This window comes from Mytilus trossulus, chromosome 8 (assembly GCF_036588685.1).
Source record: "Mytilus trossulus isolate FHL-02 chromosome 8, PNRI_Mtr1.1.1.hap1, whole genome shotgun sequence".
In the NCBI taxonomy this organism is placed as follows: Eukaryota; Metazoa; Mollusca; class Bivalvia; order Mytilida; family Mytilidae; genus Mytilus; species Mytilus trossulus.
The window spans coordinates 1,868,306-1,888,228 of NC_086380.1; the positions used below are offsets into that span (position 1 = coordinate 1,868,306).

The 19,923-nt window shown below is 32.6% G+C and overlaps 1 protein-coding gene across 7 annotated transcripts in view; it reads right to left on the reverse strand.

The window, feature by feature from the left end:
• Positions 1 to 19,923, reverse strand: part of LOC134728103 (uncharacterized) — a 58,705-nt gene that overhangs the window by 10,961 nt on the left and 27,821 nt on the right. Inside the window, exon 1 of one of the 7 annotated variants that reach the window (XM_063592527.1) lies at positions 10,802 to 10,946. The exons of 2 other annotated variants lie outside the window; for them this stretch is intronic. Coding sequence is in view for 1 of the 5 variants with exons in the window: in XM_063592522.1 (XP_063448592.1) it covers positions 2,929 to 3,113 (185 nt within the window). In the remaining 4 variants the exon portion in view is untranslated. Of the gene's footprint in view, positions 1 to 2,928; positions 3,605 to 8,411; positions 8,509 to 8,709; positions 8,829 to 9,541; positions 9,775 to 10,801; positions 10,947 to 19,923 lie in introns of those variants that run through there. 4 more of the 7 variants (XM_063592526.1, XM_063592529.1, XM_063592530.1 and 1 more) reach the window with 4 other exon arrangements.

A 19,923-nucleotide genomic window follows, 5' to 3' on the forward strand; every position in this document is an offset into this window, starting at 1 on the left:
GTGATCTCAAGATTTAAATTTATTTGTTAACTGATCACTTTTCGCGGTATAATGACTATTAATTTAAAGTACAAGTGCCTTCCATTTTTTAAAAGATATACGAACACCATGGTCTATCCATCACGCCCACTATTTAAAGATCGGTGGCACTTCAAATTAAATTACCGTTTTACATAAAAAAATCATTTGTTTAATGTCGTCCATGGTTTGTAGTATGTTAACAGATAATCTAGTTTGTATAGATATATAAAAGTAATATTTGCTTATACTTTAAGTATTTAAAAAATTCCTAGGAACACTGCTAATTCTTAAACGACTATCTATTTAAAGCTACGTCTTCTTATGCAAATATTGGGTACCTTATTAATTCAGATCTTCTTTTACTTTCCTTAAATTAGTTCCGAGTGTACTTATAGAATTGAACATGTCCAGCATGATAGTCTCTTTGTAAATTTATTCACAACTATTTAGCATGCATGGGAACGCCGTTTTGATTTAAATTTATTGGAGCCTTTATTTTATATATTTTAGGTTATAAGAAGTAGACTGTTGTTTGCTCTATGGTCGGGTGGTTGTCGCTTTGACTTATTCACCATTTCCTTTCTCAATTTTAAGTTTGTAGATTTATTTCAAAAATATTTGTTTCCTTTCTTGTAAATGTTGCATATCAGCATTGTTAATTTGTTTTTTATATGTTTTTGGAGACTAATTGTTACGTCCACTTTCGTTTACGTTTAGGGGCCAAGCCAACCTCCGGGTGCCGGATTTTTTTGCTGTGTCTAAGACCCATTTGTTGCCTTGGGCTGTTTATGCTCTTTGCTAGGGTTTTTATACTGTTTTAGCGAGATATTAATGGTGCCTGACTATACGCAACTAGATGACCAGGGAAAATTAACATTTCTAATGGTGAACCATCCAAGGAAAATAGCTAAATACTTAGCAGCGTCACTTTTCCGTAGAAAACAAACAGTTTACTCTAGTTAACATTCTTAAACTTTTTTACAAACTTTAGATGAATTTATCATTATATGAACTTTTACAATCGTTAATTCTTAATCTATAATTATCTGTATTTAAATTTAAATTGGCAATTGACACGTTATATTAGAACATTTATATTGAACTAAAAGTAAAAGGTGACTTATTGGTCCATTGGGCCGGGTGTATTATATATGTAATTATATTTTGTACAAATTTATATATTTATGCTGACTTACACATGTCACTATAATAAACAATTTACTTACTTACTTACTTATACTAATAAATATTTTATCTTATTTTTGAAAATATTCCTAGCCAGTTATCCCACAGCTATGAGGGGTGAAAACTAGTACTTTAAATGTGAAGAAACTACAGCTCTCAATACTTGAGTAACAAATTGACTATATTTCAGGGGGATGGCACAACTTTTGAATTGGGTTGTGCAATATAGTCGGAAAAAAAGTGGGATCTGGGGAAAAGGACTTTTAGGACGTGGAAATATAGGAAGAAAAACTGAGATGTGGGAAAAAATTGAAAAATAGAGAAGTTAAAAAAAATGGGAAAAAATAACAATACGGATTTTGAAATGATCGCACCCTGTGTCACCTCCTCAAATATATAGGTCACGAATTTCGAATCAAGTGCTATCTTATTTTTATATTGGTCTCCTGGACTGTATAATTATAAGTAGCGACCGATTTTACATTTATAAGTGAGTTTAAAGAGATAGGACCGTCAATCTTACACCTGGTAAATTGTTCTCAAAACAAACTTTTATCATTCCAAATATTTCTGAATTTATTTTACAGAAGACCGACTTCTTATGTAAATAATTCTCATATTTATAGATCTAAATGATGTGAACATTTTTATTTTTTTTCTAATTATTCAAATGTATATCTATATCTATTTAAATAAACAAGTGATATACCAGTTTTATAGTTTTGATGTGTGATACATAAAAAAACGTTAGACTTTATACTAATAAAACATTTAAAGAATTCCCCTCAAGTTGTTTTAATATCATATAACGAAAGAAAGGGGTAAACTGAGACTCAAAGATGACTGAACTAAAACACAAAAATAAAACAAAAACACAAAAACAATACGTAAGTAGTCTTCAGTTTAACAGTTCTTGATTTGTAAGTACCAACATCGTATGTACGAACTTCCTAATGTACGAGAATAGTCTATATAAAATGTTTCATGATAAAATTCAGGTTTTTACAAAGGTCTTCAGTCTCACAATTATAAGTCCAATGCATAGCAATCTGATTCGAAGGAGTTGATTGTTTTGTTTTTGAAGTTGTAATGAAAACTGTATCAATGTATTAATATGAAATTTAGGAGATGTGATATGATGGCAACGGTTATCCCTCAAAAGTCTTATGAAGAGGATATAAGCAATAATAGACTACTAAACAGCCTTCAGCAATGATTAAACTCAAACCGTATACTACATCATGCTTCTATCCTCTATACCAAACTTTCCATAGATAACAAAAATCAGAAGTGAAAACAAATTATATGTATGTAAAAACGATAAGACATCCCATAAAATATAGTTTCTCTTGTAACAATTTTGGTATGTTCATTCCATTGTTTGATGTGCTAACACTATTACACACCATGGTCACTAGACATTTACAAGAAGTCAGAACATCAATTGAAACTCATATAACCAAAAGCGACATACATGACATAGATACAACCCTTATGTCAAATCACAAATTACGCCTGAAGTGTAAAAGGTACTAGAGAGTTATAAAAGAATGCAATTACTGGGCCCTCGAATTGCAAATTAAGTATTTATGTTCACGGTATACACAGCTTCTGCAAAGAACAATACAATAGACTGCATGTAAATGCAAGCAAAAATGCAAATAATGAAAGTTTAAAGCAAAACATTATTCTATATCTATACATGTACATTACATTATTTACCTCATAAACTCGTTTTCGTATGGTCCTTTAAACTTAGTATACTGATGTTCGCCTCGCTTTCGAAGTCGGTCATCCTTATGCTGATCACTGACGTTTGCGAAAGGTGGCAGAAAATTTGGTGGGATAGTCGAAGCCATCTGATTAAAATGGCGGGGCTTCTTTAAATTCCCCTTTAATCCCTTCATTTTAAAACAATAACTTTTCACAATATATCCTTACAGTCCAACACGTGCTACCATGGCAATTACATTCGTAAACTTCCGGTTTTATCACAATATTATTCTACTTTGTTATCATGATTTTACTTTATCGTTAAACAACTCATCAAGACATCCACTGTAGTTTCTCCATACTTGTTTGAACATCATAAATTGAAGATGTGTTCCATTGATTTTCCCGGATTATTTCCAATATTTTCATTTAATTAACTGATAAATATATCGAAGTTTCTCAAAATCGATGCCTTCCTGATGTTATATACTATATCTGAACACCACTATAGTAAGTTATACTCCAGTTGTGTATATTAACCCTCGTGACAATTAGACGGCAGACAAGGTAGACCTTTTAATATATACAAAATTCTACCTCCCTGGGTTTACTAACAATAGTAAATCTAAACACATACCAACGGGCGGGCAAGGTCAATCACATAGACTTTAGCTATGCTTCATGACACGCTTAATACAGATACTAACTATTTTGGATACGACTCGCTTACCCCCCAAAGAGCCATTTAATTCCCATTGTCAATGGACATATTGTGTATTTTGCGAATTAAATTAACATTTAAAAGATTTAAAATAACCAAAAGAATATCACTTATCATTTTACTGAGATATCATGACACTCGACGCCCTTTGTAATCTATAAGTTTAAATGTTATCTTTTATAAATGATTCGCTTAATGAAGGTATTTAATTACTAACACAAAAAAGTGAAAATTAATTAGTAGAAAGACTATATAGTAATTGAAACTTTATCAAGCATTACGTTTAATAAGTGGATTGCAATAATTTTTTTCTTTGGGTTTTCTATTGAAAGGAGAAACAATTGTAGGTCATAATCTTCAGTGTAAAGTTTTGGAATTTATTGTCATTTCGTGGGCTTTTTAGCTGACTATGCGATATTGGCTTTCTATTTATTACGTGTTGTTTTCATTTTTTACATCATGTAGTTTGGATAGGCAGAACTTCAGTTCTAAGGGAATTTGTGTGCACCAGTAAATGTGGTCAAAACTGTGTGCCATTTTTTGGCAATTTGACAAAAATGCAGTTCAAGATAGTGTTTTTAGTTCGTTGTCGAGTTGTAGTCATTAAAGTATATACCAGCAAATAAAGAAGTTGTATATTAATTGGGAAGTTTTGAACCCTAGTTCGTGTTGAAAGCTTGTGGTTTGGAAGTCTTTACGATTGTTGCAAGCTATCGGGTTATTCGGAGACTGTAATTTCCCATTGGTAATAATCTGGTGTTTTCGATTTTCGAAGATAAGGTGTCCCAAGAACTAGGTGCTTCAGAGACTAGTTGTTTCACAACTAGTTGTCTCAGGACCTAGGTGCTTCAGAGATTATAGTTGTTTCAGAACTAGTTGTCTCAGGAACTAGGTGCTTCAGAGACTATAGTTGTTTCAAAACTATAGTTGTCTCAGGAACTAGGTGCTTCAGAGTCTATAGTTGTTTCAAAACTAGTTGTCTCAGGAACTAGGTGCTTCAGAGACTATAGTTGTTTCAAAACTATAGTTGTTTCAGGAACTAGGTGCTTCAGAGACTATAGTTGTTTCAAAACTAGTTGTCTCAGGAACTAGGTGCTTCAGAGACTAGTTGTTTCAAAACTAGTTGTCTTAGGAACTATAGGTGCTTCAGAGACTATAAGTTGTTTCAAAACTATAGTTGTCTCAGGAACTAGGTGCTTCAGAGACTATAGTTGTTTCAAAACTAGTTGTCTCAGGAAATAGGTGTTTCAGAGACTATAGTTGTTTCAAAAATAGTTGTCTCAGGAAATAGGTGCTTCAGAGACTAGTTGTTTCAAAACTAGTTGGCACAGGAACTAGGTGCTTCAGAGATTTTAGTTGTTTCAGAACAACTGTAGTTGTCTCTGAAACTAGGTGCTTCAGAAATTATGTGTCTCAGAAACTAGGTGTCTCGGAGACGGAGTGTATCAGGAACCAATGGTTTTGAAGCTTGTCCACTTATAGTTTTTGAAGGGTTATAATTGTGGATCAAATCAGTTGGGACCTCGGAGTCAGTGAAAGAATTTAGGGTAAATTAAAGGTATATTTTTAGACTACTTTTGTATGAAACTTAGTTGTGTAAATAAGGTTGTTTCTATATTATGTTTCAAAGTTTATAAGGTTGGTATCGTAGTTTTAGTAAAGTCTCCAAGTTGTTGTTCTAGGTTTTTAAATTAGTAAAGCGATTGATATTGGAGTTTCGAAGATTCTGTGAAAAGGAATTCGAACCGATAGTATAAAAAAGAAGATGTGGTATGATTGCAATTGAGACAACTATCCACAAAAGACCAAAATGACACAAACATTAACAACTATAGGTCATCGTAAGGCCTATAGTTTATAAACAAAACACGTCACAGCTACTCCTGTTGTCCCTTCCTGTGTCTTATAGTAAATTGAGCTTTTCAGTTTAAAAAAAAAATGTGAAGATGTGGTTTGTTATATGTTACGAATCAGTCAACTATTATATACTAGAACCTGTATTTCGTAGAGCTACCCGTAAGCAACAGACATTACAAATTGCTACTACATTTTGTATCCAAAACTGGAATCCGCTTGTATTACGCTACACTCAAAGTTTATGAACAAAGTGAAGTATTCGACCAAGAACCAGATTTATTCCATGAATATACATGGCATGTGCAGTCAAACTTGTATCAAACGTAAATCTGGATCCTAGATTGATGATAGTTTAATTAAGAATGGAAATGGTGATAATTATGTCAAAAGGACAACAACCCGACCGAAGAGCAGAAAAAAGCACAGGACCAACAATCGGTCTTAAACACAGCGAGAAAATCACATACCCGAAATCTGGGATCTTTTGATGTTATTTTTACAGCAGAACGTCCTACCTTTGCTTAATAAGTTGTGTTGAAGACCCATGCTAAATATATTAGTTATTTTTGTAATAATTTATTTTATTTTTTTGGCATTAACAACATTGGTGACCTTAACTTCGTTTTCTCAACAAAATTTAAGACACAAAATTATACATTAGTCAAGAACATTAAAGAAGCTTGATAGGAAGATTTTTTTTTCAGGCCACAGAAAGCGCGAAATGAAATATGCGAAATATTGATTTCATTTGTCGCTATTAGATAAGACAAATTATCAAATTATAAATCTTTGTATGGGACCCTTGTCGTGACAAACAAATATTAACTGCCATAAAAGTTATTGAAAAAGTCTTTGTAAAGTTTGAGGTAACTTTTGTAATATCAATAAACATATTATTTATACAACATGAAAAGAAAGCGAGTTTTCGTTGTTGTATTGTTATAATAACAAGACAGTATTAAATATTTCAGTAAAACGATGCGCTTTTTTAATTAAAAATTTCTTGACAATGTTAATATATTGAATTACTGCTTACAAAGCAAACTTCAAGGAGTTAGACTACTTTTTTTCTTTTTCTTTCTTGTTTGGTATTTATTTGCTTAAAACGAAAATATCAATATATGAATGAAATCAGATCGATAAGAGAGTCGAACCTTATGACGAATATGAAAGCTGATAATCAGCTAGGTCTTACTAAGACTATATGTGATTTTGTTCCAACAGTTTTTATATTTGTATAGAATTAATGAATGCGGCATAATATAACCCTGAAACCCAAACATTTATATGACTTCAAACTAGAAACCTCACACCTGGCTAACAATATAATAGTACGCGTTTGAAGCTGATTGCAGTAACTGAAAAGTATTTGCAAGTTGTTTATCAATGAGAAGGAAATATATAGATTCCTACACTGCAACAAGTGTATTACGATATTTCTCCACTCGAGACAGTTAAATTTTATTATTTAAAGCGCGAGGCTTGCCGAGCCCTTTAAATAATAAAATTTAACTGTCGAGAGTGGAGAAATATCGTAATACACGAGTTATAGTGTTGGAATCTGTTTCTCTAATGCTTTTTATCGTTCTTTTTCAAAGATTTTCAGAAAATTGTGCTCTTTATATGCGACGTCATCAGGCAAGGTCGCATTTTTTCATGACGTCACAATAGGAAAATTGAGAAGAAAACAAAACATTTAGACGTCATAATCAAATTTCGACTAATCATTTGCCGAGAACAGATTTTTCACTAGTGAGGAGAAATATTTTTCTCACACCGGTCTGGAAATGTGAAAATAGCACAAAAATTAGAGAAACGCCCCTCGTCAATAAAGAGACAACATGTTATTGGGTTGGGTTGTTTTTTTTGTTGTTTTTTTTAAAGGGGTGGGGGTAACTTGAAATGCTTATCAAGAGCATATACATAAGCTGTTAAGAAGGTACATACATTATACGGCTGAACATGAAGAAATTGATAAAAGCCAATAGTGTTATGTAATTTATATTGGGGACAATACATTTTTTTCACAAAAATTAGGAATTTGTTTACCGTGGAGAATTGTTTTATTTTTATGTTAATTGATTTAAAGGTAATATAACATATATTGGATAGTGAAGTGATTAAAAGAATGTCTTTGTTGACACAGATATTATCTTGTTTGTATACAATCTGATCTCCGTAACGATAAATATTTAATGGGAAACTATTGACAACTACCCTCTTATATAAGTATATATTACGTCTTGTCGTATGAACAGACACCTAGTGAGTTTAAAAATCAGACCGGAAAAGGCGTGGTTATGATAAGAGAGAGATAGTATCACTTTTTAAAAACTGTGATGACCTTTTATGTGACACCCTGTTGGAATTTAAGTATGTAATAACTTACGTATTTAAGTCAAGTTCAAACAAGAAAATATCAAACCTTCTGCTATAACGGTTTTTTACTTTTACAAATTATGACTTTGACGGAAAGTTGTCTCATTGGCACTCATACCACATCTTCGTTTATCTATTTTCTGTCCTAAGCTGAAGCTGCCTTATCAGAGTCATATTCTAAATTATTATGTTGATTTGTCCCCAGAATAAGGTATACTAGTATAAGGCATATGTCTTTGAAGTTACTGTCAAATCTAACGCAAAACATTTGTAACCTTGGCAAGATTGTCCAATTTCATATAACGTCTAGGGGAAATAGAACCCTCCTTATATCTCCTAAGATCAAAACTTGATTTTAAAAAAAATACTAATGTCAGCAATGATACCTTTGCTATAACATGGTCTTTCCCATGGAACGATGATTTTTTTTAAATCGAAGAAACGCTCAAGAACGTCTTAGCACATAGTGTCTAAATGCTTTCACGATGATGAAAGCACGCTTTTAGAACGTAGTAGTTTTCCGTATTTGTCTTACCTTTTTCACAATTATTGGTACAACAGATTTCTTTTTCATGTCTTTTTTGGATATAATACTTCAAATCATGCTATTAGCGTATACTGTCATACCGGATAGAAGGTAAGAAAATAACGAATTACATGTATGTATGTATACGGACATAAATATATACTTCTTAAAATTTGGTCATAGGAAACCAATGCCAAAGTTTATATCATTCAAATGTCATATTGTAATCTAAAGGTAAATGCTGTCAAATTACTTGAACAAAATTAATAAAAATACAAAGAATTAAATGATTTTGCTATCTACTTACGTAAACAAACGTACGTCGTGTTATTGTACATTACTCCGTTGCAAAAACACGTTATATCATTCATATTTATTTTCCTTTAATTCAGGGTTTTCACCTCCCGAATGCAATGAACTTGACATAGTATTTAGATTTCAATGAATGGAATGAAGGGAAAACGAGGTATAGTCAAACTTTACCATCGTAAATCTATGACAGCTGATGTGTTTGTTATTGAAATGGATTGGACACTTTTGTTGTTCTATAGCGGTGTTACTTAATTTCAGCAACTGTGCTATTCGTGAGGGAAATTGACTCTGCAGGTCAGCACAACATAACAACCTATTATATATACTATACTATAAAACGTTAGTTTTCTCGTTTGAATTGTTTTACACAGTCATTTCAGGACCTTTGATAGCTGACTTTGCGGTATGAACCTTGATCATTGTTGAAGGCCCATCGGTTATCTATAGTTGTTACATGTACATATGTGAATAGCAATAGTATGTACATGAATTGCTTTGACATTTGGTTGCTGTGAAACAGATATAGAGCTCAAATCTTAATTTTGTTGTATCTGATAGTAACACAAATACTCATCAGGGACTCTTATTGAAAAACAACATTGTTGTCGTTTTTGCTGTCTACAGTTTTGTGAATGCATATTTATGAGGGTTGACTTATTTATGGATTGGACTTTATGTTAAATGTGTATTTATACCCTTATGCTTTGAAGGAATCTTAAACGTAAATAGGCTATAAAACATTCAGCAAATTGATAAATGAAAAATAAAAAAATCGATAGAACGACTAAAATTAACTTTTGGTAAAATGATAATGATGTATTCCTTACCAGTACGACATGATGTAAACTCCCGCCATGTATTCATTGACTGATATTAACAGACGACACCTTGTCGTTCATAGTAACCACTCATCATGATAACTCTACTATTTACTTTATATATGAAAGGCAATATTTGTATTCGTGGTAATATCAAAAGTTAAATACAAAATAATGATCTGGTATTCAGTATAAAAAGGCTAATATTTCCTAAGTCTTTATTATACAAACTATAATTAAAGTGTGTATACTAGAAGCACTAGAGTTTGAGAAAGTTAAACAAACATTGAAGACCATTTCAATAGTTAACTTTTGTAGCTACTATTGTTAGTTAAACAAATATTTTTACATTTGAAGGTACTTAACATGAAATATTTTGTTACCTAATTAGTTTTAGTGTACAGAACAGCGTGACATTTTTAATTATAATGCAATTCGAAACTAAACACATACCACATATCAAAACTTAGAATCCTAATATAAAGCTCAACGTAGCCTATCAAAAACAAACAAACAAACAAACACGTACAACTTTACTTTCTAGTATATAATAGCTCATATTAGCCTATCAAAGTTATCGAACACGAATTACAAAAGAGAAACGAATCAAAAAAGATACCAAAGTGTTATGGTATAGTAAAAAATAATCTGACAATGCCATAGCAAAAAAAAAATGAAATGGAGTTAAAACTAGTATACAAAACGCAACAAAAATTAAGCAACTAAATATATACTTCCTTAAAACTAAGTGCTTTTGGAGAGTGCGCAGTTTCGTGCTCTTAATGTATCACCCGTCGTGTATTCTAGTGACGAGACCGGCATTCGATGAGATATAAGAAACGATGAAAATGATGACCGGGGATACAGTCTACGTAAAATGAAACGTCAATCTGCCACGGAAAATATTTGAAAAACTTGTAAATTCATCTTAACTTGCAAAACTTAAGATATAAATAGAAATAAAGCGATATAGTATGATTACTAATGAGACAATAATCCACCAAAATTCAAACGCAGTGGGTGTATGAATTATTAGTTTTAATAACGCAGTCAGAGGTCCTGAATTCAAAGAATTAACATGGCATGATTAAACTTTTGAATAATAAAAAAATAAAGGTATTTTGTTACCTTATATGATAAAGACTAAAAGTCCGCGCGAAATGCATTGAAAACGATCGTCAAGTCAGTAAAAAAACCATCATGACAAGTTTAAATTTCCGTTTTCAACAACAAAATAGTTTTAAATGTGTTACTATTAATTTGACTAACCTTTGACAATGCCATCTGATTCAATGTTGTAATAAATAGTAGTTGTATGTGATACTCTTTAACGTAGTGATGTACAAACGTCTCGAGATTACGTTTCTATGGACTATCATATAACGTGTTTTATCTCTTTAATCTCAGAATTTAGAAACTTCACCGGGACTTTAATAAAAAACGATACATAAAATCTCATAAAATTATGAATATTAAAAGTAATACCTATGGTATTAAAAGCCTACAGATAACGTCTTCTATCTGTCTATAACGTAACATTTAGTCATTTATTTTCCGTGTTACAAATTGTTTGTGGACTTTAATATGGACCGAAACAAAAGATCGACGAGCTTTTGAAACGATTAGGTTATTTTCGCGAAAATCTCATGTCAATTGAATATCATCATTGCCTATAACATTGCATCTATTTACAAACACTGAGAAATATAAAAAGAAGAAAAAAAACATAAATTTGGGTACTAAATACGGTTTTTATTCTGCCCTATTAGTTATGGATTTCACTTATACAGTACAAATAGTTACGTATGTTACATAAGAATCCGTATTTTTGATAGGCTGAAAGTAGTCGCGAGGTAACCCAAAGTCAAACTGTATTTCGCAATAAAAAATTTAACATTCAAGACTGCACGTGCTTCTCATGAGAACGTCATTGTAATGCACAAGAAAGAAACAAACACTTTGCACTATAGATACCAATTGGAGGCCTTTTGACAAATTTCTGATATTTGGTCAAGTAGTTGTCTCTTTGACATATTCCCCATTCAATACTAATTTTTATGTACTTCCGGCATGTGTTATGGCTGACAGCGGCTTTTTATAGCAGAAGAAGTTTTAGAAGTTTTTAGACTATAGATACCATAGTTTTAATTCTGGATCAAGTCTGTGTGCTCACAATCACATTTTAACTTCGATTTTAACTTTTAGTGCTCCTTGGTAGATTTTAAATTATCCCATTGACACTTTTAGCTGTTTTGTACTTGCCGCCGTTTTAAAAAAAAGTACCGCCATCTTGAAAATTTTTAATTTTCCTGCCATCCGAAGATACTGTCCCTCTTGTACGTATATTTTTACTGTAAATATCTTATTATAATCCCCGCGTATCCTTTGTACATTATTCTTTTTATTTTTTTAGCCTTTTTAGCTATTTTAAAAATTTTTTCTTCAAAGTACTGTGTTTATTTCTGACTTTGCTTTTATCTTGAGTCAGTCCCGAGTGTACATGACCCCCACGTCTAGGCTATACAACGATAAAACAAATCAATAATGGATGTGGTGCGTAGAAGTTCTCGTGTCCAGGCTAAACACTTGCCTTTTACACCTGGCAAGGGAGTTGTTAAATCAAGAAAACATAAAAACACTAAGTCTACTATCAGAGATCAAACTGTTCAGTATACTCTAGATCGACAAAAGGCTGTTAAGAAAAAACTAGATGCTGCCAACCGATCTTTCTCAGTCACGCCAGAAATTAGCCCTGGTAATCTTGTCTTGGTATTCTCAGCTGCTGCATATGAAACATTTAAGAATGTCACATTTGGTGTATTAAACAACTTACAATACTCATTAGACATCACAAGCACAAAAGATCAATCTGGTGCTGTAATATATGACTCTGTCGCAGTCAAAGCGAAATCTGTAAAACTATATGTGCTGAACTTCTACCACTCGAGCTCAAAGGTCCTGCTTAATGGTAAACAAAATTACATGATTGACTTTATACAAACAACACTACAAGAAATCATGGGTGTGTTAGATCAGAATGAGGACTTTACTAGTATAAACAACACAATCAAGCACTATTGTAAACATTATCTTGAAACTCTTGATAGTTCAAATGACCATACAAGTAATAAATGCAACAATTCTAGTGACATCAAAAGTGTACAACATATAGACAATGAGTCAGTGACTCCAGCCAATATTTGCCCTGTCTGTAACGTTCCATGTGAATTCTCCTCAAAAGCAATAGGGTGTGATACGTGCGATAAATGGCTTCATTACTCGTGTGAAAATCTATCACCTAAAGACATAAGATACTATGAATCTGATCACTCAGCACAATATGTTTGTCGTAGCTGCATGAGTTTACAAGCCTCTGTTGCGAATGATTCTGAGGGCTCTAACGTTCCTAACCATCTTGTTGCTGATCTAGAAAATCCTATACTCAACATCTCTGATAAACCTGGCGCATGTGAAAATTTGGAAAGGTCTAAGATTAAGGTTTTGGAACAAACTATACCTAAAATGCCTATATCTAATACTGCTGATGCAAATCAATCACTTATTAATGTAGTAAAACAACGGGTAGTAATCCAACCAAAAAAACCTAGCGTCTCTAAACAAAGGTCAATTGTATCAACTAACTTGGGTGATATTCATGACATAAGAGTAGTACCAAATGAACTGAATATTCCACATGTTCCAGATGCACATTCTGAAATTGGAAAAAGTACAAACAACCCTGGTGACACTGGTAACAGATATTTTTATGAACAAGAAATTGCGCATCTTAAAGATTGCCTGTGTAAGAAAGAAAAGTTATTAAGAGCTAAAGACTCCACAATTTATAAGTTACAAACTGATATTTCTAGCCTACAAAAAGAATTAACTACTAGTAGGTCATATATTATAACTCTAGAAAGTGATAAATTAGACTTAGAGCATTCTCTCCGTATACATAAGCAGAAGCTTGCCAATGAATTATCCCAAAATGAGGATTATCCATCAGTTAAAAATTCACAAAAACACAATGTTCAATCTCATTGTCATCATAGTGCCGAGCAAGATTCCATAAAAGTCTGGGTTTTGGAACAAAGAATTAAGACTCTTGAATTTGATATAATCAAGCAAGATAATAAAATGGCAAACGTACAAGATAAAGTTAATGAAATGCATATTCATCATATATACAACAAACATAACCCTGAGAAACAAAGGAGTAGACGAAAGCGCAATGGTAACAACAATAACAATCGCCATAGAACGCATAAGCAGGCTAATAATATGCCATCTGTCATAACTGAAAATGTGGAAAATAGTTCTCTACACAATTTTTGCAATGATAATTATAATGATTTCTGTACGCCAGCCAGACGGGATGAATCTGTTGTAATAATAAATGATCCCCTTGAAAATGAAATGGATAATTATTTAATGCAAACCCCTGAAAAGGCAACTTCGGGTAGTATCGATAGTACTTTTTTAGACATGCGCAATCGCCCAAGAGGCAGGAAAAAGTCTGTACAAAATATAACAATATCTCCAAAAGTGCCGATCTGTGCAAATACACAACCGAACAGGGAAATGATAAACCAACAGCAAAAGGTGTGTCAATCTTATCCGAGCACCCCGTGCATGCACCCCTCCGACTGGGAAGAGATAAGTCTAGGTCAGGTCAGGACTTGTTAGATGAAGCTGATGGTGTAGATAGTTTACGTATTTTATCTTTTAACATTGAAGGATTTTTAAGCAACAATGTATATCTGCAAAATCTTAGTGAACATTTTGACATTATTATGCTTCAAGAGCATTGGCTGCATTCTAGAGATAAATATAGAATTCATGATGATTTTAACCTTTTTAATTCATATACTAAATGCTTTGATGATGATAAATTCGATATTCCTATTCAAAGAAGTCGGGGTCATGCTGGTGTTTCAATTATGTATAGAAAAACATTACAAACAATTATTAAAGAAATTCCGGATGGTGGAAACAGAATTATTGGGGTTTTAATAAAACTAGCAAAACCAATACTTCTGTTATGTGTATACCTTCCAACAAGAGGAAATGGATATTCCCGTGATGACTACCAAGCGATATTGGATGAACTCTCGGAAATTATTCAAAAATATAATGACTCATATACAATTATTCTTGGAGGAGATATGAACGCCTCGTTTCATCGTAACAGCAGTAACACTAGAGATATTGACTTTAAACTATTTGCCAATGAACATAATCTCTCTTTACCTAAACTTTGTAAAGAACAAGATACTTTTTTTCATTTTAATGGGAAAGACTCTTCACAAATTGATTACTTTATTCTTAATACTGATATTGTGACATCCTACAACGTACTGACAAGAGAGCTGTGTAACACCTCTACACATGATCCAATTACTATAACTGTTCCAATGGAAAAGTCTATTGATGAGTCGATTAACTCAGATAACAAGTGTGTGCGGAAAATTGACTGGAATAAAATTGATACTAATGAATATGAAAGAAAATTGAGCCATAAACTAGACTCTGAACTCCAAAATTTAGATTTGGAATCGCTTGATAATTTTATAGATAATTTGTGTGAAATTGTTACTGACACAGCTAGGGAGCTTGTCCCATCTAAACAAAATTCTGGATCACGTACTCGTAGGAAAGGCAGAGTTTGGCCTCCACATATTGTGGATATTATTAGGAAAGAGAAACATTGTTTTTGGAAATGGAAACAAGCTGGTCAACCAAAAAGCAAAGATAACAAATATTTTAATGAATTGAAACAAACGAAAAAAGATCTCAGGTCGGCTCAGCGACAGCTTGAAGCATCTAAACGTCAAGACAACCTTATCAATATAATGGAACTTCGTGAAACTGATCAAAAACAATTTTATAAACTTATCAAACGCCAACGGGACCACAACTATATATCAACATCTGTTCTTAGATATAATGACAAGATTTTTAGTGACTCTATAGCCATTTGTGAAACATGGGCTGACTATTTCCAAGAGCTGTCTACCCCTTTTGATAATGAATTTTTTGATAACAGCTATAAACAATTGGTCGAAGATGATGTAAAAATACTACAGGATCTTTTTAACACTAATAAAGAACCCCTAGAATTTTTTCTGAGGATGATGTGGGAAAGTGTATAATGTCCTTCAAAAATGGAAAAGCAGCTGATGAACAAGGTATTACCATTGAACATTTAAAATATGGTGGTCAACCTGTTATTAAAATTATAGTGAAATTAGTAAACTTTATATTTCAACATATTAACCTCCCATCTAATTTAAAAAGTGGTATATGTTATCCAGTATTCAAAAACGGGGGCAAACCTAGAGAAATGCCAAACTCTTATCGTAAAATTACCGTAACAAGTACTATTGGAAAAGTTGTGGAAAAACTTCATCTATCAAAAAATGTGAGCATTATTAAAGATAAGCAAAGTCGGTTGCAAAAAGGCTTCACAGTTGTGGAATGTCCTTCGGTAGCAGCATTAATCTTAACTGAACTCAAGGCTGAAGCTAAGAAATTAAAAAAACAATTAATTATAACGTTTAGTGATGCTCAAAAAGCTTTTGATATTGTGTGGCACTCTGGGCTAATGAGAGAGATGTATAAAGGTGGAATGACCGGTGACAATTGGTTACTATTCAATGAGTGGTATAAGAACTTGGAATCCTCTGTAATGTGGCAAAGTATTAAATCAAAACCAGTTCACGAATTCCAGGGTGTTCGCCAGGGTGGAGTTTGGTCCCCGACTGCCTATAAGGTCTTCATAAACACACTACTGAAAACATTTGAAATGAATGGTCTTGGTGCTCACTTGGGTTCTATTTACTGTGGAATACCCACTGTTGCCGACGATGTTACTCTGATTTCCAACAACCCGTATGAGATGCAAACAATGTTAAATGTCTTGTCTGATTATGCAAATAAACATCGCTACATAATTAGTAGCCAGAAGTCATGTACTCTACAATATGGAAGTAAAACTGAACATTTATTTACAATGAATGGTCAACCTCTTCAAAATTCTGTTAAAGCGACTCATCTTGGTATTGATCATGATGTCAATTCTAAATATGGTGTGAAAGACTGTGTACCTAATAGAATTCAGACAGCTAGGAAAACAGTGTATGCCCTCATGGGAGCTGGGCTCCATGGTTTGAATGGACTTAACCCTAAAATCTCTATGCACCTGGTGAAAATTTATGTGCTACCCAGACTTTTGTATGGATTAGCTATAGACTCCATAATACTTTCTGTCTCCGATATGAAATTACTCTCCGTATATTACACCAAGCTTTTAAAGCAGATCCAGCATTTGCCAGAGCGCACTTCCACTAGTGCTGTCTACTTACTTCTCGGTCAAATTCCAGTTGAGGCTGAATTGCATAAGCGTATGCTGAATTTTTTCGGTAATATCATCAGAAACCATGGTTCTGTCGAGCGTGATGTTGCTATAAGACAATTGGCTGTAATGCCAAGGGATTCAAATAGTTGGTTTGTCAAAATTATTGACTTGACAGAACAGTATGGCTTAACATCACCACATGATCTTATTAATGTGCCTCCGGGGAAAATCGAGTGGAAAAATATTGTAAGAAAATCTATCTCTTCGTATTGGATTGATCTTCTAAAATCTGATGTAAAATCAAAGTCATCTCTAAAGTTTTTAAATGTCAATAATATCACTCAAGGAAAAACCCACAATGTCTGGGATAGCTGTGGAACAGAGCCGTTTACTTCAACTATGGCCAGCATAAAAGCAAAAATCATGTGTGGAACTTATACCTTACAGCATGACAGAGCTAAGTTCGACAGATCTGGGGGAACTAATTCAGCATGTAAATTATGTGGCAAAGGAAGTGAGGACATTAAACATTTCCTTCTATATTGTGAAAAATTGAGAGACATACAGGAACATTTTTTAAATATTATACTAGTAAAGCTATATGACTGTGTTAATATGGAAGTGTATAATGAAATATTATCATCAGAAGACTTACAACTCAAAGTTATTATTGACTGTTCATCCTTTGAATTCCTAGACGAATCCAACATCTCTAAAATTGAATGTGTATCTAGAGGTTATTGTTATAGACTACATCAAAGAAGAGCTTCGCTACTTCAAATTACCTAGTTATCATCATTATTCAATTGACAATAATCTTGAAACTGTGATTAATTCCATGTGATGAACTGTTTTGAACTGTGCAAGTAGAACTATGAATAAGCCAGGAGTGGAGTCATGTACATATTTACCGTAAAGTTTATATATTAAATTTCCCGTGATTTAAAGTAAATTTAAATTCCCATTAAAATATATATATTAACTTCCCATTAAAGTATATAGGAACTTCCCATTTATGGTTACTATTTGTTTATACATGGTTAACATAAAATTCATGATGAAACCCATAATAAATCATGTAGTTAAGGTGTGATTGAGCCCCTGTATATAGCAACTCCCAAGTTACACCGTATGGTGGTGCGCCTGACAGAGGCGGAACTTACAGATTAGGTAACAGGTAACAGGTAGCATATTATTATTTTAATAATACTAAGCTTAGCATTCCGTCATACAAAATGTGCTTCGGTCAACACTTTTACCTTCAACTGAAATGACATAAAGAAGCATTCTTCTCGAGTGCATGATCGTGCATGTGTACTTTTCAAAACTAAGACACCAGATAAGGTAACCTCTAACCTCTCTGTCAATCCAATCCCGGTACATGGATTATAGCATATATTGTGTCAACAATCATTCAATTCTAAAAACTTAACACCGTTATAAATCTTATGTCAATCAAAGTTAGTATCCCTCCGCGATATCTCATGTATTTATTGATAAAATAGATGTATAATCTAATAATTCTCTAGGATTCGGCACGACTATTGAACTATATATAACACGTTGTCATGATACAAATAACAACAGAATAAATATAGCATATCAACAACAGAAAGTTAATGTTCATTGCAATCCTTGTATAAATGTTTGATCAGTACAAAGAACCCTTTAATTTTCATTTTCCAGATTAAGAAAAAAATACTTTATTTTTGTGAGACGCTATTGTATGTTTTTGTTTGCCTACACATTTATAATATAGATATAGGAAGATGTGGTGTGAGTGCCAATGAGACAACTCTCTAACAATTTGTAAAAGTAAACCATAATTGGTCAATGTACGGCCATCAACCCAAACTTACTATTGTAAAACCATCCAAACGGGAAAACCAACGGTCTAATCTGTATAAAGAAACGAGAAACACTTAGAAATTACATAAACAAATGACAACTACAATATGACTCGAATAGGTTTAACTATTTTGCTCTGGCAAGCATTCTCCGGAATGTTTTTTTTTCGTCCACGAAACCTTTTTTTGCACATTTCTGATTAATGTATATATGCACTAGGAGATTTGTACAAATCATCATGCATTATCAAGATTTATTTTAAGCCGAGTGCAATTTCTTGTTTAAAGAGATATTGAGACGTTTAATGTGTACTTGAATAACATAATTTGCGTACTCTTGTGGTATTTACAGCGTTTGTAATCCCTAGGTTTTTTTTTTCTCGAGAAATATAAATATCTTTACAAATGAAATATAATTATCTTTTACGACCATATTTTTATTTATATAGAGTTTAAATTATCTCTTTATAAAGACCGTTTATTTAATAGATATTGAAAAGTCATCTTCAAAGTATATAAATATGAAAATAGTGTTCCATTTAATACGAACATTAATACATGTTAAAGGCCATTACGATGTTAATAAAGCAAGATACAACATATAAAAACATTTTGATTCAAAATAGATAAGTAGGGTAAATTTGTATATGTACTTTTAAATTTCTGACATTGACGCATCTAAACTTGTATTTTCAAATGAGTTTGATCTCGTTAATTGACTAGATCAAAGACATCAATATTTAATATTTGTACTGAATTTCATACCATATTAATATGATGATTCACAACCAGCGAACTTATCTTTAAAAATGTTTCTTGTCAACATGATTTCAAGCACGTAACTTTATACTAACGATAAAACAGATTATAGTTCCTTACGTACATACAAACCATAAAACAAATAATATCAAACATGTTCGCTGTCACTGAAAGCAAACTCGATTTGCTAAACCTACTGAATAACAAAAATAGTCCTACAGTCTAATATCAGCTGCTGTACTTTAATGTAAAAGCAAGGATATCCTTGACACAAAATCAGAACATGCAAATATACACACAAACAGCAGAGTAACAAATAAATGTTCATCTCAGAGTTTTAAAACTGATTTCATACATCATTTTTGTTTGATGCACGTTAAATTTACCAAATAAGCATATATGACTTATGGAGCAGCAAATATTTTATA